This window comes from Oxyura jamaicensis, chromosome 3, assembly GCF_011077185.1.
Source record: "Oxyura jamaicensis isolate SHBP4307 breed ruddy duck chromosome 3, BPBGC_Ojam_1.0, whole genome shotgun sequence".
Classification (NCBI taxonomy): domain Eukaryota; kingdom Metazoa; phylum Chordata; class Aves; order Anseriformes; family Anatidae; genus Oxyura; species Oxyura jamaicensis.
In genome coordinates, this window is record NC_048895.1 from 116,810,008 (window position 1) to 116,830,090 (window position 20,083).

At 55.3% G+C, this 20,083-nt stretch overlaps 2 protein-coding genes across 5 annotated transcripts in view; one reads left to right on the forward strand and one right to left on the reverse strand.

The window, feature by feature from the left end:
- Positions 1-11,561, forward strand: part of ELP3 (elongator acetyltransferase complex subunit 3) — a 92,675-nt gene extending 81,114 nt beyond the window's left edge. Inside the window, exon 15 of one of the 2 annotated variants that reach the window (XM_035321241.1) lies at positions 11,206-11,561. In XM_035321241.1, coding sequence (XP_035177132.1) covers positions 11,206-11,252 — 47 coding nt within the window. In that variant the 3' untranslated portion in view covers positions 11,253-11,561. Of the gene's footprint in view, positions 1-2,261; positions 2,819-11,205 lie in introns of those variants that run through there. The other variant, XM_035321240.1, reaches the window with a different exon arrangement.
- On the reverse strand, positions 11,090-18,194 carry LOC118164006 (serine/threonine-protein kinase PDIK1L-like). Of its 3 annotated transcripts, XM_035321246.1 has the most exons (6): positions 18,076-18,194; positions 17,321-17,331; positions 15,968-16,575; positions 15,129-15,345; positions 13,253-13,503; positions 11,090-11,667 (listed from the first exon to the last, which is right to left on the reverse strand). In XM_035321246.1, the coding sequence occupies exons 3-5, from the start codon at positions 16,511-16,513 to the stop codon at positions 13,268-13,270; spliced, it is 999 nt and encodes a 332-aa protein (XP_035177137.1). In that variant the 5' UTR covers positions 16,514-16,575; positions 17,321-17,331; positions 18,076-18,194; the 3' UTR covers positions 11,090-11,667; positions 13,253-13,267. The 3 variants fall into 3 exon arrangements, with proteins under 3 accessions (XP_035177137.1, XP_035177135.1, XP_035177136.1); XM_035321244.1 differs by lacking the exons at positions 17,321-17,331; positions 18,076-18,194 and adding an exon at positions 17,509-17,521 and having other exon boundaries at positions 15,968-16,577; XM_035321245.1 differs by lacking the exons at positions 17,321-17,331; positions 18,076-18,194 and adding an exon at positions 16,878-16,898 and having other exon boundaries at positions 15,968-16,577.
- Between the last annotated feature and the right edge of the window lie 1,889 nt (positions 18,195-20,083).

Below are 20,083 nucleotides of genomic sequence, written 5' to 3' on the forward strand. Positions count from 1 at the left end.
CAGCAGCATGGCCCTGCTCCTTTGTCTGCTTTTGGGCTTTGCATTCATACAAAGTTGAGATAATTTCACAACGGAGATGATTTATAGGCAGTTATTAGTGCCCCACGGATCTTTTCCTCCATTTAGCAGTGCCTACTGCGTTGTACTTCGCTGGTGGACGAAGAAAGAAGGCGGCGTGGGTTCTGGCTGCCAGCCTGCTTTTAATCCCACATTTCAACACCCTGTTTCTCTTCCAGTTGTGTCACGCTGATCGCACGACGTCCTTTCTCCGTACCGGCTGTGATTTCCTGATACACTTTGACGCCAACGAGATGCCTGGGTGTGAACGGCATCCTGGTGGATGGTGCAGGCTGGGTTGGTTAGCCTTTGGGTTCAGAGCTCAGGCGAATCCTTTGCTCGTCCTCCCGTGCTGTGCCTGGCTTTGTTTCACGGACACCTTGCTGCATTTTCAGCGCGCTTCCTTTCAGAGGAAGCTGAGCCCCAAGCTGGAGATGTGCAGCAAGGCAGCTGTGCTCTGCCTTCACCTCAAGCCCTCAGCCTGGGCATCTCCTGCCTCCTCCCCGCAGAAGATTTTACTGCTGAAGGACGGAAATTGTGCGAGAAGTTGCGCCGCCAGCACGGCTGGGATGACGACGGAGGTGCCTTGCGGGGCAGCGCCGCGTGGGACCCCGGGGGCACGGGGCCGGCCGACTGCATCATCCGTCTTGTTAATGGCTTGAACCCATCGCCCTCAGATGAGAAGGAGTTGGCACTGAACTAGCGCCTCTTAATAGCTGCCAGATTAATGGAGGCAGCACCACAACGCTCCGATGCAACCTCGGCTGCCTTCTTTTAAAATCCACGCGTTTCCCAAGATCTTGGGGGAAAAAAAAAAAAGGAATTTTAAATACCACTGTACGTGTCATCTCCCAGCATCTCTGCTGACCCGGAGGATTTTTAGGCAAAATAGTGATAAAGGGGATGGTTTGCTGCGGGTCAGAGATCCTGACTCCTCTGGACAGCGATCAGGAGGAGGGAGCGGAAGGGTTGCAGCGGGCTGGTGTTTCTCCTTGCCTTCAGGCTGAAGCCAAGTGAATTCGGATCCCTGCAGCTTCAGCCGGAACGAGGGGAGACGAGGATGTTTCACGCGTCTCTTCCCATGCTGAAGTTAACGTAACGCTTCTCCAGGATGTCGGCTGGGCATTTACCTGGAGCTGGGGCACTTCAGCAGCTCGGTAGCTACTGCAGCGCGCGCTCAGGAAGCACCTCGGGGCTCCCTTCCCCAGTTCTGCCAAAAAGGCAGAGGCTGAAGCCGCTGGAGAGGAGCGGCGTGGGGCCCGAGGGGGTCACCAGCTGCACCGGGTCACCGCCTGGCGGAGACGGCAGCCGATTCCTGGAGAGCCAAGTGCCACAGCTTCCAGGAACCGGCCGGAGGGGTGAGATCAGAGGAACGAGGGGCTGCTTTTCTCATGGAGCTGTGTCCTGGCTGTCCTCCTGTTCCTGCCCACCAGCTGCGCTCACAACGATGCCGAATCCTTCCTCCCTCCTCCTCCTCCCGATGACTAATGTCTGCATCTGTGAGTAATGAGATAAGGTGAGGGGGAAGGCTGCTCTAATGGACCTGTCCTGCTGCAGGGTGCTGCGGGGAAGGCAGCTGCTTGTGGGGCCGGGCTCACCCCGCGCTGCGCCGCTGCGGGGCCTCATTAAGAGAGGAAGGCGAGGGAAGAGGCCATCTGAGAAGGGAGGCATTCGGAGGCTGCCTTTTCAACGAGGAAATTGGATTGTGGCGGCGGGGCCCACTCGTCTAGCTGAAGTGGAGCTGAGCTCATCTCTGAGAGCGATTGGACAGAGTTTGCCGGGCTTTAGAGCCCTTCAGTTCCTGGTAACGGTGCCTGCAGCTGGGCTGCCTCCTCTCGAGAGCCCGTCTTTGGTTTCTGCTGTACCTGGGGTGCTCCAAACTCCTGGCTCTCAAACGTGTCTCACTGTTGTTTTCTTCCTCTTTCCCTTGCAGCTCGCAGACTTTCTCAGGACAGAGGACAGGGTGCGTGATTCAGGGTAGAAAAAAAACAGCTACGTTACATCATTTTCGGCCTTAAAAACAGCATTTTCAGTCCAGCCGCTAATGAGCAAATATCCCTACCCTGGCACAGCAGCCGGGGAGGTCGAAGCAGGCAGCTCCTTTTGGCACCATCCCTCCAGAGAAGTGACTTCCCCGTCTGGCCCTTGCCTCTCAAGCTGCTTTGTTACCACCCCAAATCACTTTTTTGTCTCTCTTCTTGCAGGTGTTGGCACAAGGAACTACTACAGGAAGCTCGGCTACGAGCTGGAAGGGCCGTACATGGTGAAGAGGCTGGACTGAGCCCCGGGAGGCCCTCACCCTCCGGCTGCCAGGAGGAGAGAAGAAAACACCAGAGGAGGAAAATCCTGGGAGGAAAGCTCACGGCGTTGGATTGAAGCTGAAAACCAAAGCCTGCCAGCTGCAAAGGACTTGCTTGTGCCAGAGCCCGCGGCAGCAAATGGGGCATCTCCCCTGGGGCACGCAGTTCTCCTGAGAGCTGCCCCAGGAGAGGTGACGGGCACGACACGGGTCCCCTTACCCACATAAACCTGCCTGATCGCTGGGGCTGGCTCTGATGCGTTGCAGTACAGGACTGAAGCACAGGTGAACCGAAAGCCCTGGATTTGGGGGCCCCATCAGGTAGCCTAGTGTGAAAAATGTCCTTTGTTTCTCTGACGCTATCTTTTGGGCTTTTAACGTGCGTTGAAATCGAGTTCAACATGAATGAATCCCTTCTCTTTGCATATCACTTCCGCTGCCTTGGCTGCTTTCTGTCCACCCCGAGACGTGCGCTTTGATCCTTGTACGGTGGGAGGCCACTGAGGCGTGGAAGCCAGTACAGGCCTGGCTAGGGCTAGGATTTGGGACTAAAATGTAACCCAAACCTCTGCGGCTGCACTTCTGAGGTCTCCAGGCCACCCTCCCTCCAAACAGGCTCCTTTTGCTGAGGTTACTCCGGGCCCTGCCCAGCCAGTGCTTGGGTATCTCCACGCTGGAGAGCCACAATTTAGGTCCTGGTTTCAAGATTTGACCACCCCTAGCGTGAAAAAGCTTTGTCCTAACACCAGCCACCCCGGTGCTCCTCCACTAGGCTCAATCCAGATTAATCTTCATTTCCTCCCCCCAGTCTTCTATTGCTCTGTCCCGTAGGTTTGGGCACAAGGTGCCATCTGCCAGTGGTGCCAGAAGCCTTGCTAAGGTCAAGGTGTCCTTGTCCCCGCCACTGTCACCTCGCTGCTGAAGGTTGCTCAGGATGATTTGCCCATGGGGAATTCCCAAGGGCTGCTTCCAGCTGTTCCCCTCCTTTATGCAGCTGGAAAGGGCTTTGGGGAGCATTTGGGCCCTAACTTTCCCCGGGGTGGGAGTCATTCAGCTGGAAAACAGAGGAATGTTAAAGCTTCCTTGCACAAAGGGAGCGAGGTGTGAGCGAGCTGTGCCCTGGGGGAAGAGCTCGGCACCTTCCTCGCCTCCTCCCAGCCCTTTGGTGGGGTGAGGAAGGCGCAGCGCGGGTGGGCGTCCAGTGTCCTGAGCAAGTCCAGGGTTCAAAAAGCAGCACGGTGGTGCTGCCCGTTTGGCTTTACCAAATCTGTGGGAGCCACGAAGCAGAAAGACGCCGGCACGCTCAGAAAGCAGCGGCCGAGCTCTGAACTCCTCCGCTGCTTCCTCGTAGCACTCCGACCTAAAACGGGGTGGAAACACGGAGCAGCGGCTTGTGGCGGAGCTGACGTTTGGGGAGTAAATGTAACAAATGACTCTGCCAGGAGCCTTCTGGAAACTTCGCAAATAACGAGCCTTTGGCCACACGTGATTAACTCGGAGCAGCTCCGCGAGGAAAGCTCCATCGGGCGCGGCGCCGGGCAGTAAATGTGCTTCTGCCACCGTGATCTATTGCTGCTCCCGCACGGCGGCTGCCGGGGTCAGCGGCGAGCACCGCGCTGACGTCTGCTGACGCATGGGCGGCAAAGGCAGCGGGCGGCTGGGCAGCGCGTCCCTTTCCGGGGGGAGCTGAGACACCGGGTAATAAAGGTTTTATTATCGAGGGGAGGCTCCTGTGCCCTGCCTTTGAAGGGCTGGGGGGGTGAAAAACCTCGTTGGGACCCAAATCTTGAGCGTGGCCGAGCCTCGCGCCCTCTACGCATGGCTCGGTTTTAAGAGGGGAGGCAGCGGCCGTTGCTTCTGGAGGTGTTGAGCTGCTTTTTCTTCCTCCGAGCCACTGGTAAATGGGGCACGTTAAGCTTCTGCCACTAAAAGCAGAGATGAAAACGGATGCGCTGCGAGGGGACGCGAGCGCCGTGCAGCATCCTTGAGGTGCTCCGCGGAATTTGGGTGTTCTGGTACGGAATTATGACTCACGCTGATGCTTTCAGCCCTGACGGCCCCGCTCCCAGGTACCCGCCAGAAAAACTCACCGCTTCCATGTGTCTGAAAGCTCGGCCCTCCGGCGAGGCCAGGAAATACCGGATACATTTATTTAAGGCCGAGGCTTTTTGAGCTTACTAGCTGATTTATCAAGAACTGAAACCTTTTTTCTTGCTCTTATTTTTAGCTTCCCGTTTGCCTGTTCTTTCGTGCTGCACTGGCTCAGCTTCGCGCGCAGCCGGTGCGCCGGGCTGGGCTGCAGAGGCTGGGGTGGGTTTCGCAGTGCGATGAATCGATCCGAGCGGGTGGGATGAACGCAGCCGAACGAGCAGTGCCTTTGTGCTCCAGCCTGAGGTTTTTTCTTCCGCTGGGCACGGGGAGCTCCTCCAAATCCCGCTCCTGCTGCGCGCCCTGCCTGCATCCACCCTGGGCTTTGGGGTTTGCGGGCCGAATCCCCGAGCTGCTGCTTCGTGCGTCTGCCTGCGCTCAAAAATATGCTGGGACGTGTCCACTGCCTGCAGGGAGCCGGCCCTGTTAGCAGGTGCCCTCGGATGTGCGAGGTCTCAGCAGGTTCGAGCAGAACGCGTGGGCTCTGCAGTGCCTGGACACGAGCCCGGGCACGGCCGCTGCCTGCCCTGCACGCCGCAGACTGGTGGGGGGGTGAAGCAAAACCGCGCTTCCCGCTGCGGCTGTGACGGGCTGACGGCGTTCCTGGGCTTGAAACGCACCAGGAACAACCAGTAATAAGTCCGTGATGGCCAGGAGGGTTTCACAACAGCTCTAGCTGCAAAAAATGGAAGGAGCCGAGGCAAAGTGAGAACCGTGGGGGAGGAAAGGGGCCGCTCAGAGCCTTGCTGTGCCGATGCTTGAAGCGCTGTGACTGCCCCTTGAGCCGCACTTAATGCTGGGTGGGCAGAGGGGCAGCGTACGGGACCTGGCACCCAAATATCAAACTCGGGCTGAGGCTGGGCGAGTTGGGCTGGCTTGTTCCTGGCCGGGCTGGTGGTCCTCGGGCCCAGGGGGTGGCTCAGCCACGAGGAAGCTTTTTCCAGTTGTCCACCGATTTATTATTTGCACCCCCCCCCGAAACTCGGGGTTATTACATGAGTTTGGCTTTCCTTGGTTAAAACAGCACCCGTGTCAGAGCAGGCACCACCTCCTTCCCGAGCTGTGCTGCAGGAAGTCAGCTAATTGCTGTCAACAATTAATTGCGAAAGGCAGCGCTGCTCTGAATGCCAGGAGCAGTTCGTGCTTCGCTCACCTAGCTCAGGCAGCACAGGATTTTAGTGCGTTGCGTTTCTCCTGGGCTATCTTTTTGGGATGCTGATGCTCCTCAGTGCAGCGGGGGAACAGGCTCAGAGGCTCAGGTGCAGCAGGAGCAGCAATAACCAGCTCGGGGCAGGAGCACCAGGGCGCGCGCCCCGCTTCCACTGCCGTGCTTTTGCGCTCGCTGATGCGAAAGGCAGCTCTGCCAGGTTCAATATTTCTCTTGCTTCTATTTATACACCTCTTCCTTGTTGCTTTCAAATCCTCTTCTGCCCCTGCCTCGGTAGCGCCGGAGCGATTAGCAAGAGCCTGCTAAGTGCGCCCACCTCTCCCGCTGTGCGCTCGGGGCTGCGGAGCAGCTCCTGTTCCCCCCCCCAGCTGCAGGGAGCTGCTTTTGGCCTGGGATTGCTGCTCGCAGAGGGGCCCCGCTGGGGCTGGGGGCTGCCTCTGGCTGCTGCTTCCTAGGCTCCCTCCTTCCCCAGGGACCACGGGGACTTTTGCCCTTGCTCCTTGCCACTCCTGCCACGCGTCCCAGTGGTGCTTGGCCGCTGCTGGAGGGCTTGGGGCTGCTGCCCAGGTCATGCGGGTGTCCCCACGTGCTCACCCCAAGAAGAAAGCACGTCCTGTGCCCAGGTATAGCGTGCCTTGAGCCCGTTGCCGAAGCACACTGCTGCTGAGGAACGAATGGTCTGGCCACGATTCTACCTTTTCATAGAGAAAAAGCTGTTCCCAGGAGCCCCGGGGTCTGACGCGCTGAGGGGCCAGCTCCAGGGGAAGGACGTCTGGCTGCAGCCCCAGTGACCGCAGCAGGGAGCTGGGGATTTAAAGGGCAGCTGGGGGATGCCACCCCAAAATCGAGGTGCTCGAGCCTGGTAAAGCATCACTTGCAGGAGCCGAGCCATGAAACAAGAGGCTGCCGAGGCTGAGATGAACGGGCAGGAGTGGCTGAGCCGCTCTGCTGACATTGCTGTTGGGGGCAGTTTGTACAGCGACGTTTGGGAGGGACAAATTTAGCAGAACAAATGTTGTTCAGCTGGGGGGGAAATAAAGAATCTCCATGTTCAGACTCTGGTTGGCACCTCCTGTGTCCAGCTGGTAACTCAATGCCGCAGTTAGCTTGCCGAAACCCCAGCAGCTCTAACCGTTATCAAAAAGTGAACTGGAAAAAGAGAGAAATAAGGAGAAAAAAACCACAGTAACTAACCAGAAATACCTGAAGACACCAGGCAGCCTCCCCGGTGCCTGCAAAGCCTCGTGCCCCAGAAGCTGGCTGGGTGGCCGGGCTGTGCAGGTGCCCAAGGACCGAGCCCCTCCTGCCAGCTCGGGTTTTTGGTTTGCCTTCTTCGCTCGTGTCCGTGGTGCAGCAGCAGCGGGGGCGGCCTCCCGCCTGCAGGGCATTAAGCCGGCACGCCGGGGGCTCGGGGAATCTGCAAGAAAAGGAGAAAATTAAATCAAGAGAAACAGGAGCCAGAAAGGAGCCCGAGTTCAAAAAAGCAGTCGTGATCAGGCTGTGCTCATCGGCCTCGGTTAATGAGACTGAACGAGTGGTTTAGAAAAAAAAAACACAAAGGCAAGGTGAAACAGCAGCACTCAGACCACGGGTAAGCAGCAGGAAACCTTCGGGCTCCTCGCTGGGCCTTTTCCCCATGCAAGGAGCAGTTTGGCATCGATTTATTGGGTGCTGCCACCTCCCCTGCCCCGTCTCAGCCAGGGGCATGAATTTGTTCAGAGCCTTTGTGGCTCCGCGGGGTTTCCTTCCCCAAGGGCCCTTCCAAAGAGCACCAGCCTCCGTCATGACCCCTGGAGCTGCTTCGTTGGGTTTAAACTCTTGCAGCACCACAGCTACCTTGATGTTCTTTTCCCCTCTTTCAGTCTGTTAAAAACTGTGGGGAAAAAGTCGAATGCCGTGGTTTTGGCCTCGCTCTTTCCTGTAAGCAAAAAGCTGAGGCTCCTCCGTGCCAGGCTGACAGCTGAAATCATCTGGGGCTTGTCTGCAGCAGACACTGGTGAGAAGTCAATGGAAAAGATTATTTGCTTTTTTAACCCGGAGTCACCGTGCACAAATTCCTCCGCGGGTGCCTGTTTGCCTTAGGGAGCATCTCCAAACCAGCCTGCAGTCGTCAGCCTGCCTTTGGTAAGGCTCCATCCATGATGCTTTCCCCCAGAATTTGTGCAAACCAAGTGTCACCCTCGGCAGATCTCCCCTCCCCTCACACCGGGATTTCAAACTCCTGCCTCGTTGCAGGCAGTAGCGCCGGGAATTTGTTTCCCGTTGGTGTATTTTAAGTGATGCTGTTTGGCTTGGCAAGCTCCCTGGGTCTCTAGGATTAGGGGAGCCTGTAAAAAAGAGGTGACAAGGCTGTGAAAGCAGGGGCTCGATCCCAGCAGAGCGCAGGGATCTGTGCCCTCGGTTATTTGGGGCTGGGACTCTCAGCACAGCTTGGAAAAGATGAAAAAAGCCAGGATCGAAGCGGCTTTCTCCGGAACTTAACAACCAAAGGTTTGGAGGAGCTACAAGGGGGAAAACAGCGATGGGTTTTTGGGTACTACGCCTGTGTCCTGCTGCCACCGTGGAGCACGTGGTGGGACCGCGGCCCCTCTTGTAGGGCAGCCCAGGGGCTTTTCCCTCCAGGCACTGCTCGGCGGGGTGAATAACACCGGCAGAGCGCACGTTGCTTCCATTTAAAAACAATTTAATCTAAATACTCTGATCCTGCGGCTCCGCGAGAATAAAGGCGAGCCAAGCAAGCCTTACCGGGAGCGAACCTCTGCTTCCGACTTCAAAAAAGCCTCGGCAAAAATCAATTAAGAGTGTAAGAAGAACCTTAAAAGAACAACAGGGACTGACAGCTCGAGCCGTACGAGCTCGTTACCTTCTCAGAGCCGAACTCTTTACGATGTTCCCGCACGCCATCAGCCGGGGCACATGGGTGTCTTCACGTGTTGCCCGCAAGAGAAGCCGGCACGGGGAAGAGATCTCCTGCTTCTGCTGTGCGGTGAGACGTGCCGGGCCCTGTGATTAACGGCGGGTTCTGCTGATCAACGAGCTGGACGCGGTGCTTAATTTTGGAGACAGATAGACCAGCGTTAACTGACTTCATCCTGCCTGGGGCCGCGGCATGTAGTTAATTCTACCCTTGATACATTCTGCCCCCGGCTATCTCGCATCTCTGTGAGCGATGATATTTTTTGTCCCATTGAAAAAAAAAAAAAAGTTAACTAGTCTGAAGCGTCCTTAATCCAAAGCAATCAATTTCAGCGCCTGCCTCCGCTGGACGAATGGCATTTGGAGGCGATTCTAACGAGCTGCTCGGATGCACGCACGGCCCAGGGAGAGAACAATGAGGAACAACTTGCACATTTCTCCCAGTCGCAGCAGAAGGGCGAAGCTTCACGCTCGCTGGCTGGTGAAATACGAGGCTGAATCACAGAGCCGCATCGCTCTCCCTTCTTGCATCGTTTCAGGAGATTGGGACCACGGGTAATTAGCGGCGCGGCACATCCTTAGTCACCGAGGTTCGTGCTCTGCCCCAGGGGAGCACCAAAGCCCAGGGAGAAGGGTGCTGAGGCACCCAATTTCAGCCCTGCCACCCAGCGACGCACTCAACAGCGCTGCTCTCGGCCTGAGTGTACCACAGTCACTCACTGTCACCGTCACGGGCCTTTCTTGTCACCAGAGCAGCAGCTTCAACCAAGAGCCAGCTACTTTACCCCGGCGCAGGAATTCCTAGGGGTTGGTGCTCCAAGAAAGCAGCTCTGCTGTTCCGCCCGATGCCTTGCACCTAAAGAGCCTGGAGGATGAAATGCTGTAGGAGCAGGGCGCCTCAGCCCACGGGGCACCTCAGCCCCAAGCAGCAGCTGAGTTTAGGAAGTTCCTGAACAAAAGCTCGCTCTAAATCGCTGGCCAGAAGCCACTCACAGATTTATCTTCTAAAAACTTCCACGGTCGGAGCCCTTTCACACGCCTGCAGCGTTCAGCAGCCCAGTTGTGCGCCGTGCCACACCTCCACACACCCCTCAGCTCCCGTAGCATGAAGAGGGAGGACCAGGAATTCATCATCTCCGTAACAAACGAGCTCCCAGCCTCTTCTCCCCAGCTCCCATATCCTGCTGTAGATCTTTGCCCAACTCTTCTGCAGCTTCCCCTTTTTCTCTGCCATAATATTGTTATGAGGGCTTCATGCAGCTTTTGATCCCGGAGGATCCCGTGGATTTTTTCCCTCTTCCATTTTTTCCTGCTCCTTCCCTGGTGCAGACACTACGTGCACCCTTTAGATCACTTCTGAATCCTGAGCTTGTTTTCTGAGAGCTACAGACAGCAGCTCCGGGATTCTCCCCCCTCCTTCCCGAAGCAGTCAGTTAAATTAGAGGTTGTCAGTGCAGAAATTCATTTACCCACTCGGCCGGTATTAGAATAAGACTTCCTGAATTACCGTACCTAGAATCACACATGGCACTTAGAAAAAAAAACAGATGCTGAGTATTGCTGCACTCTAATGCATTAGTAAGAAATAAAACAAACATTTTATTAATTTATGAAGCACGGAGATTCGAGGGATGTGCGGAGAGCTAAAACCAGCAGCAGCTGTGAGGATACGCTTCTAGAAAGCGAAATAAGAAAAAAGACGTTTTTCCGTGCGCCGTGAGGGCGTGCGGACCCATCGGAATTCCAGAAAAAGGGAGTTGGTCTCAAGTAAAAAAAGTCCCCTGGGGCTGGCAGCACTCGCCTGCTCTGAGAGCAGATGGCAGGGCAGACAAGGGAGTTGGAGCAGCTACGGGATTAGGAAGATGAAGAAACTACTTCAGAGGGGCAGCTCTGCGAAGCAGAACAACGAAGGTGGAGCTCAGTTGCTGCTTGGCTGAGCAGGACGGCCAAAGGCTGAAGTTTACGGCCAGGGGAGCAGGTGAGAAAGCAGCGCACCTCCCCCTGGAAGGCCAGGGGAGCCCCTGGATGAAGACAGCGCAGGAAGAAAGATGCTTTCCCTGAATTTAGCTCGTATCACGCTGCTTAAAAACCCACCTTCCTGGAGTAGGACAGGGTGGGAAAAATATAGTCAGCCAAGGTCTTCTGTGCGGCAAAGTTGCTCCCTAAGTTGCCTTTTTTTGGCAGTTTGTTCCTCTCCCATAGAAGGGAGCTGTCCCTGAAGGGCACTACTTCAGCCCTGCGCATCAGAAGAGCGTCGGAGGAAGCTTTCAGGAGCTCCCAGCTTCTTGAGAAAAGCAGGGATCAGCAGCAGCTTGCTGATACGTAGAAATATTTCTCAAACAGGGTGCAAATGAGACTCCCCCTTTACCTGCCAAGATTCCAGTTCAGTCCTTCGCGTTTCCCTTGCGAGAACAGCTGGCACAAGCAGCTAGCACAGCAGGAAGCACGATTCCTTAAGCTACTTTAAGTGTTAGTGACGCATACGTTCTAATCAAGAGTTGGCATCTTTAACATTCTTTGTATTTATTTTAAGAAAGCATTTTAGTTAATCTAAGCAAGAATATTCAAAAGCTACTGGGAGGAAAATACATTTTTTGTTTCTGTTAAAACTTTGCAGAACAGACACCGAACGCTCTGCCAGCTCACTCGGCAGCCATCACTTAGTTACGTGACCCGGCAACACGGAGCGAAGAATTAACACAAAAAAAAAACTCCAATTAAACCTGGTAAAGACAACACCTGCCAAGGACACGCAACGGAAAGCAGGTTCAGAAACTCCTGCGCGGCCGTGCCGAACAGTTCAAGGCGTTCCAGCCAAGCTTTGACCTACCTGCTCGCTGCGTAGAAGAACACAAGTACAAAAAGCACGGGGGGGGTTGCACAAAAATAAAATATTTGTAGTTCTCTTAAAATTACTGTACAAATAAATAAAGTTATCGTCCATTTAAATACAACCGTTTGGGAAAACTGGAAGCCTGCAAGGTTTGTGTCTCGTTCTTTCCTGATCCAGCCGCTCCTCGCGAAAGAAATCAGTCGTTCACCATCCGCGAGGCCTCCAGACCGTGGTGGGACACAGCGCCTATGAAAGAAAGACGCTGAAGTTACAAAAGAACACACTTGGCAAGAGCACTGACCATACCGCAGGACCACAGGGGCTTTTCAGGGCAGACGTTCTTGCAGATTCCTGTCGAACAAACCACTTCAGGGCTGGCCTGCCAACTAGTGGCACTGCTGCTATCACAGCGTGCCGGGCCAGCCCCGGGACGGAGCCCCCGGAACTGCGGAGCGCAGCAGGCTGCTGGAGTAGCTGTCGGTGACAACACCGACGCTCCTGGATACGTGGAGTTGGTTTGTCCACTGAGATTTCAGGCAACGTTTGATGTAGCACCACTCGAGAAAGTATTAGGCAGACAGGAGAAGGCTGCAATTAGTAAAGAGGAAGGCGTACGGCAGCTAACCTGGCCCAGGGGAAAACTGAAGTGGGTAATTTGGAAACGGAGACACCAGAGCACAGCTTTATCAAGATGGGCACTGGGAAGAGGCTTGTTTAATTAAAATGCTTTCACTAACATCCTTTGAGCAATTAGGAGCGCACCGAAGCCGAGGTGTGATGATTACGAGGAATGTTATGATGACAAGAAAGGATGAAGATAGTCGGGGTCGTTCACCTTCGAACTGACAGGAAAAGGAACTGGGTAACAGAAAACAGAAGGTTACGGATCTGTAAACAAAAGCTTTTACTGTAACCCAGAACATGAAATTTGAAAGGACTGAAGTCAAGAAGGTCTTTAGGATACAAAGTAATTAGAAGAGGAATAAGCGATACAGGTGTGAAAGAGGAGAGGTGATTCTGGAATACATCAGGAGGAAGACTTCCAGGCTAGTTCATAAATACTAACGCTTTACAAGGACCTAAGAGGCTTCATCGCTACGATGCATGCAACAAACTCAACCCCACGATGCCCATGACAGCAGAAAACAGGAGCTGAAAATCCTGGAAACTCCCTTCTGCGACTCCATGTCTTTGCTGTTAACTGCTCGAAGACATGAAATCCAACAGAACGCCTTGGATTTTATATCGGGCATTCAAACCTCCACCCGTGTAGAGACTAGAGGTCACCCAAAACTCGCAAGGATTGGGAATTTTGTTTGTTTTTATGAAAAATGGGCATGGAAGTGAGTCAGTGTCGCTGCAAGGCTGGGTCAAGGCCTTTGTGTTAACGAGCCCAGGGCAGGAAAACATAAAAAAACCACCTAAACATACCCAAGGTGCACACCTAGAGACATACAGCAACTTCACCCACCTTGGGTTTTATTTCCTTAGCAAATACGTTACAAAAGGGACAAACAGCACGGGTAAGTGCGGGAGGAACGGCAGAAGCCTGCCCTCGTTTATGGAAGCAGCTGAGATTTCGGATGAAGGACAGGCAGATCGAGGCACAGCACCAATTCCCTGATCACGCACCGTTAAAGAGGCAGAGGTTTCTTTGTCAGGGGTAATTCAACCAAATTTCCCACACATTTAACTTAATGAGGTGGTTCTGGTGCTAAGTGTTCAGGACTGCCCCAGGTCACATTCGATTTAGAGGGCTTCGGCCAGCAGGTCAGCAACTAAAAGCCCCGGGAACCCCCACGGGACCGAGAGGGGCCTGGCAGACACTAACCTGAGCGCCCTTGGTCTACGAGAGCGAGCGCTGGCGCTTCTTGCCGTAGGAGATTTGCCTGATGCGGGCTTCCAGCTGGAAGGCATCCAGCCTTTCCTTGGGGTTAAAAGCCAGCATGTCGTGCAGGAGCTCGCAGAGATCGGCCGGCATGGACTTCTTGTTCTTCAGGGGGATTTGCAGCTTCATGTTGGGGTTCTCCAGCAGCGCCTCGCCCAGAGGAATAAGCTCCTTGCCCTGGCAGATGTAAGTTCCTGAACACAGGGTAGAAGGAGTCAGCTTAAACAAGGGGAACATCTACAGAAATACTGTCGTGCACAGCAGGGAGAGGCAACCTGGAGGGCAGAAGATCTGAAAGATCACCAGGAAGATCACTGATTAGGAGGCCAAGTCAAATACTGAAATGAACCTCCTCCATCTGATCCTGGCTTGCCCCGACAGCAGGCCTGGAAGCTCTCGAAGGGAGGAGACTGAGCTCGGCTCGGGCGACTTGAAAGAGTTAAACACAAACCCTGTTTGCTCAGCAAGTCAAACAATTTTCAATTAAAATGACAGCACACGCCTTTTGCCGTTCGCCAACTTCTCCCCGGCGAGATTAAGGAAGGGAAATGTAAATTTACTCCCGGTCATCTAAATAATTTCCCCGCTTGTTGAAAAATGATTAACCGGCTTCCCAAACAGACGGTAAAAACAGCTTTGGTCGCCCAGGCTGCTCTGCCCCTGCGCCAGAAGAAGAATAAATGTTTCAAAGGCAATGACCTGTCTGCGTGGGGAAAAGGTTGGCCACGCAAAGTCCTTATCTCGAGTCGGCGGGCGGCTATTTTAATGAAATCTGTTCATGCTTTGGTCCCAGCTGCAGCCGTTTGCTTGCTTTTGTAGGCAGGAACTAAAACATTTATCAACGTTCGGCGTTTTAAAGAGAAATAAATAATACAATTAGAACCGAGCCTACTTTAAAAAAAATAATTAAAGGGGTAGTGCAAAAGCTTATCGGAGTCCCTGTGTAGAAATCCCTTTTAAGTTAAAGATGTGAGCGTTGAGGAGACGGACAGGTACTGTGTGATCTCAGAGCCGGGGTAGATGCCTGTAATTATTATGCTAATCTGCATGACTGGCATTCTCTGCTCTCGAGATGGATTTTCCCACCGCAATATATTTTTCTGAAATCGTTGAGCACCGAGTATTCCAAGCGTGAGCGTATGTGGGGGGTTTGGAGGATGGGGGCGGACAGAGCAGGCCATCGGGCGAGTCATCCCTCTGAGTCTGCATCTCTAAACGAGGAAAATCAGCCAGGGAGCAGCGAAGCTGACCTAAACATCCTTGCCAAGCTTAGAGTTTGGCTCCTTGGAACATCCTTCCAGTGCTGCCGTCCCCTGGAGGTGCCAAGTCAAGGAGAGAAGCAAAATTCCTAAAAGCAGTTCCAGGCAGGGCAGGTTTGGGTTTAGGGAGCATTAAAAACACTCCAGAGCAAATGGAAATCTACAGATACGGAATGCTCCGTGAAGACAGACGCCTCACCAAGAGCTTTCTGTCTTAAAACTCCTTGGTGTCCAGCAGGGCCAATCCTCCTTTGAGCAGAGTTCCTTGGGGAAAGGAAAGCCTGGTGGCAATGAAGCCAAAAGCGATCTTTCCCATGACCTTTAAACCCCACAAAGTATTCTGGGGATAAAAAACCAACAAAAGCCACACACATTCACTGGCAGAAGAATGATCTTCTGAACATAATAATGTGTAGACGTAAGAAGCGTTCCTTCTGCCTTACTGATACGTTTTCAGGTCCTGGAAACCCTACGTGAACAGCAGCTAAATCAGGAGAAATTTGTGCTAGAGAGAAGGGATTTCGCTCTGCACTTTTGGGGCAAAAAGCACCAATCCTCACCGAGCAGCTCCTTCTCGGTGTCCCCGTCCCGGAAGGTGATCCGCTCGACCATAGCCCAGAAAATGATCCCGAGGGCAAAGATGTCAGCCTTGGCCGTGTAGTGCCCTTCCCACACTTCCGGAGCCATGTAGAAGTTGGAGCCGCAGGCGGAGGAGAAGCGGTGCTGGTTCACGTTCCCCTTCCCCTGACACACCTTGCTGAGGCCAAAATCTGCCACCTGCAAAGAGGAAGGTGAGAAGGAAAATGAGCTCTTCGCAAACACCAAACTCCCAAGGGCGTTTACAAGCAGCACCCCGACAAATTCCAGTCGGAAATCCCCCACGGCTGTCGGGTGGCAGCCCTCGTGGAACAGAGCCGCCTCGTCCTGGCGGTTCGGTGCCCGTTCCTCACCCCTTCCCTGATGTTTGCTGCCCTCCCTGGGGAGAGGGAACCAGATCTCCGATCGCTGTGCGTGAAGTTCATCAGCTCACACGAAGCCCAAGCATTCCCCACCTTCCCTCAAGCTAAGAATTGTGTGCTTGAGGCGGTGAGATTGGAAGCGTGCGCTGTTGTAACAGGACCATGCGTTAATGTTCAAGGGAAGAGGAAACATTGCTTCGTCTGTGGCTGATCTCTCCGATTATCTGGCACGCAGAAGCTGACAACCCTGAGCTGCAGCTCTCCGCAGGACGAGCAGGCGACGAAGGACTTGAGAGATACAAACCATCGTGACCTCCGCTTCCTTCCAAGGCTCCTAAAACCCAGCCCTTATCTCGACACCCTTATCACGAGCTACAAGCAGGGCTCATCACAAAAAACTTACCAGAAGACTCGCCAGAGCAGAGTTTTCATCCCCTTACCTTCACTATGGGGCTGCCACGCTTGTGGGAGATCAAAATATTGTCGGCCTTCAGGTCCCTGTGCACGATCTGGTTCCTGTGGAGGAACGCCACGGCGCTGCTGAGCTGCCGCATGAAGCTGTTGTTGAGCTGGGCGTCGGGGCTGCGGGACAGCAGGTACTCGTTCATGTTGCCGCCGTCGCAGAACTCCATGACGAACCAGAGGAAGCAGGCGGCCTTGGGATCCATGCACCTGCGGCCCTTCAGGCAGGTCTCGATCAGCAGCAGGTGGCTGTCGGACTTCCTGAAGCGGTGGCTGATGGGCTGGAAGGCCTGGCCGTTCTGCAGGACGCACTCCTCCAGCTGGATCACGTTTTCGTGTTGCCTCTGGATGCTTTGCAGGGCCCAGAACTCCTGCAAAGCCAGCTCCACGTTCTCGGGCACGTCGCAGTGCATCCTTTTCACGGCCACTTTGCTTCGGGTCTTATTAAGGACAGCCTCATAAACCACCCCGTAGCTCCCTCGGCCCACTTCTCGGACGATGCTGTACTTGGCTTCCGTCGCCATCTCCCGCTTCGGCCCGGCGAATCAGGGGAAGACACCCGGAGTCATGACAATCCGCAGCAAAACCCTGGAAAAATAAGGATAAAAAGCTCAAAACCTCGCGGCTCACCAACTGCCGAGCGCAAATACTTCCAGGTACATCATGATGGGATGCAGCTGCACGAGGAGGGCTAGAGCAAGGCTCTGAGAGGAAGCCCATATCCATGGTAACTGGGAGGCGTTATCGGGTACAATCCTGACCGCACAGCGGGGTGCGGCAGCACGGGGAGCGGCATCGATTTGCCCGCGGCAGCCTGAGCTTTGTGAAAAAGAAAAAGGGGCCCGGCGGACACGTCCACCGAGCGGGGCAGGAAAGGGAGGAGGAGGCCTGCTGGGGAGCAGCCGAGCTCGCTTGAGCAGAATTGACTTTTAAAGAAGCCAAGTGAGACAAAAACACCGGTTTGGCACGAGTTCTCGCAGCCTTATTTCCCCCCGTGTAACCGTACCGATCCGTCGAGGGATGAAACATCTCCCTGCGCTTTGCCAACCGGTTTCCTACCAGCTGTGCCCTGCTCCCAGATCCCAAACCCTTCACGTTTCCAAACTTTTCGCTCCCCTCGTGTCCCAGAGCTCCCTCCCCGTGCACCTGCACAGGTCAAACCCACCCCAGCTCCCTCCGCACCCGTGCTCCTTCCCCAAAACCTCAATTTTTCTCACCCAACTTCCCACACTCCCCCTCCCCAACACCCAGCCCAAACCCTGACCTTCCCCCAGACCACAGGCACCAGCCCTGTCCCTTCCCCACCCCAGGCCCCTCACCCCCTGCCTCTCCCCTCAGGGCCCTTCCCCACCCCAGGCCTTTCCTCACCCCCCTCAGGTCCTTCCCCCACCCCCCAGCCCGCTTCTCTCCTCAGGGGCCTTCCCCACCTCAGCCCCCTTTCCAACCTCAAGCTCTCCCCTTCCCCAAGACCCCTTCTCCTCCCTCAGCCCCTGCTTCTTCCCCTCAGGTCCTTCCTCACCTCAGGGCTCCCCGAGGCCCTTCCCCTTCAGCCCTTTGCCCATCTCAGGCACCCTCAAGCCGTCCCCCAGAGACCTTTCTCCCCCTTCTGCTGCCCAGCCCGTTTCTCCCCTCAGGACCCTTCCCCTCCTCAGACCCTTCCCCACCTCAGCCCCTACTTCTCCCCTCAGCTCCCTTCCCCTTCTCAGCCCCCCCCCCTTCAGCCCTTTGCCCACCTCAGACCCCTTCCCCTCCTCAGACCCCCTCAAGCCCTCCCCCCCCCCGACTCCTTCCCCTCCCCAGCCCCTGTTTCTCCCCTCAGGCCCCCTCAGCCCGTTTCTCCCTTCAGACCCCCTCACAGCCCCTGTTTCTCCCCTCAGGGCCCTTCCCCACCTCAGTCCCCCTCAGGCCTTTCCCCACCCCAGGCCCCTTCCCCTCCCCAAACCCTTCTCCCCCTCAGCCCCCGCTTCTCCCCCTCAGCCCCCGCTTCTCCCCTCAGACCCCCCTTAGGGCCCTTCCCCCCCCTCAGGTCCCCTCAGCGCTCAGCGCCCCCCGCCCCTCCCCCCCTCACCTCACCGCTCCGCTCCAGCCGCTCGCGCCCGGCCCCGCCGCCGTCGCAATTCCCGCCGCCGTCCCTTGGCCCCGCCCACCGGCCGCCCCCGGCCAATCAGAAAGGAGAAGGCGCCCTCCCGCCAATCACGAGCCGGCGACCGCCTGCCCCGTCCCCCGCCGTGACCAATCGGCGAGCGGCTCGCTTACCCCGGCTCAAGTTGGCCGGGCGGGGAGTTGTGCGCATGCGTAATGGAGGAGATGCGGGAAGAACTACAAATCCCATTAGGCTCTGCGGCAAGCAACGGGAACCCGCTAGGGACAAAATTCTGCAAAATGCGTGGGGAGGCGCCCTGGGGCTGAATTTTGGGGGTGCCCAAAGGGACCCGGCCCCCTCAGCACCCCAAAAATCAGAAAGATGAGAAAAAAGCATCAAAAAAAAGGGAAAAAGGGCAGCGTGCCCACTGCTGAGCATCCTTTGGGGGGGACACAACTTTTGGGGGACGCCGTGATGGAGGCAATTTTGGGGGACCCCACTGATGGCACCACATTTTGGGGACCCCCCGATGGAGTCACATTTAGGGGACCTCCCTGATGGAGACAATTTTGGGGGACCTCACTAATGGAGCCACATTCTGGGGACCCCACTGATGGAGTCGCTTATTTGGGGGACCCCACTGATGGAGCCACATTTGGGGGATCCCACTGTTGGAGCCAATTTTTGGGGACCCCACTGATGGAGTCACATTTAGGGGACCCCCCACTGATGACACCACATTTGGGGACCCCACTAATGGACACAATTTTGGGGGACACCACTGATGGAGCCACTTTTTGGGGACCCCCAGCACCCCGCCTGCCAACCTTTCCCTCAGCCATTCAGCATAAGGGCAGGTTGTGCTGAACCCCAATCCCTATCCCCATCTACAGCACCTTTTGGTGGCAAAAACACGCTTTTTGGGTACTTCTACACATTTCTCATCCTCCCCGGTGTCACAGCAAGCAGACTGGACCCACGAGAGGTTCCGCAGGCCGTGGGGTTTGTCTTCAACCCCCACAGGACGCTGTGGTCCCAGGAGCGAGCGCCTTCCCCCCAAAATCCCATAAAACCTCCCTCTAAATAAACAAATTAATGAAGATTTATTAAAAAGTGAGCCCGGCAGTGGGATCGCCGGGCCCAACCAGGCCAGTTCGGACCCTATTAAGAGGCGCTGCACATCCCGGTGACTCAGAGCCTTTACGTGTGAAGGCGACGGTGATGTGGCAGTTTTTCTCTTGGAAAGCACGCTGATGTGACAGGATTTGGGTTTTTTTTTTTTGGTATTTTGGGGCCAGGACCCTCAGGAGCATGCTGGGAGGTGTGGGGGGAGCAGTGGGTGCTGGGTGGGATGAGAGGTTTCACGGATGCCGAGCGGAGCAATCCCTTTATGGTTGGTTTTCTTTCTTGACTGGAAAACCCATTTGATTAAATTTTTAGGGGTTTCCTCCCCCGGAGTGAGGCCGGGTGGAGGGATTTGGGGCTGTGCCAGTTGTCCGGATCCATGCTGGTGCTTTGTGGAGCCACACTCTGCTCCCACGTGGTGTTGTCTGCACCTCGAAATCCTGATCCTGGCCCCAAATCCTGGTCCTGCCCCAAATCCTGACTCTGCCTTGAAATCCCGATCCTGACCCCAAATACTGGTCCTGCCCAAAATCCTGATCCTGCCCTGAAATCCCGATCCTGCCCCCTAATCCTGATCCTGACCACAAATACCATTCCTGCAGAGAAACCCTGATCTTACCCCCAAATCCTGATCCTGTCCCTGAATCCTGATCCTGCCCACAAATCCCAAGCCTGCCCCCAAATCCTGATCCTGCCCTCAAACCCCGATTGTGACCCCAAAACACCATCCTGACCCCAAATCCCAATTCTACCCAAAAATCCCAATCCTGCCTTCAAATCCTGATCCTGCCCCCAAATCCCATATTTTCCCCAAATCCTGATCCTGCCCTGAAACCCTGATCGTGACCCCAAAACCCCATCCTGACCCCAAAGCTAAATTTTGCCC

Coding starts and splice junctions, on each gene's coding strand:
- LOC118164006 (XM_035321246.1), bottom strand. CDS start 16,513: ATGGCGACGGAAGCCAAGTACAGCATCGTCCGAGAAGTGGGCCGAGGG. Junction 15,346..15,967: donor GTGGCAGCCCCATAGTGAAG/GTAAGGGGATGA, acceptor TCCTCTTTGCAG/GTGGCAGATTTTGGCCTCAG. Junction 13,504..15,128: donor CACCGAGAAGGAGCTGCTCG/GTGAGGATTGGT, acceptor CCCTGTGTTCAG/GAACTTACATCTGCCAGGGC.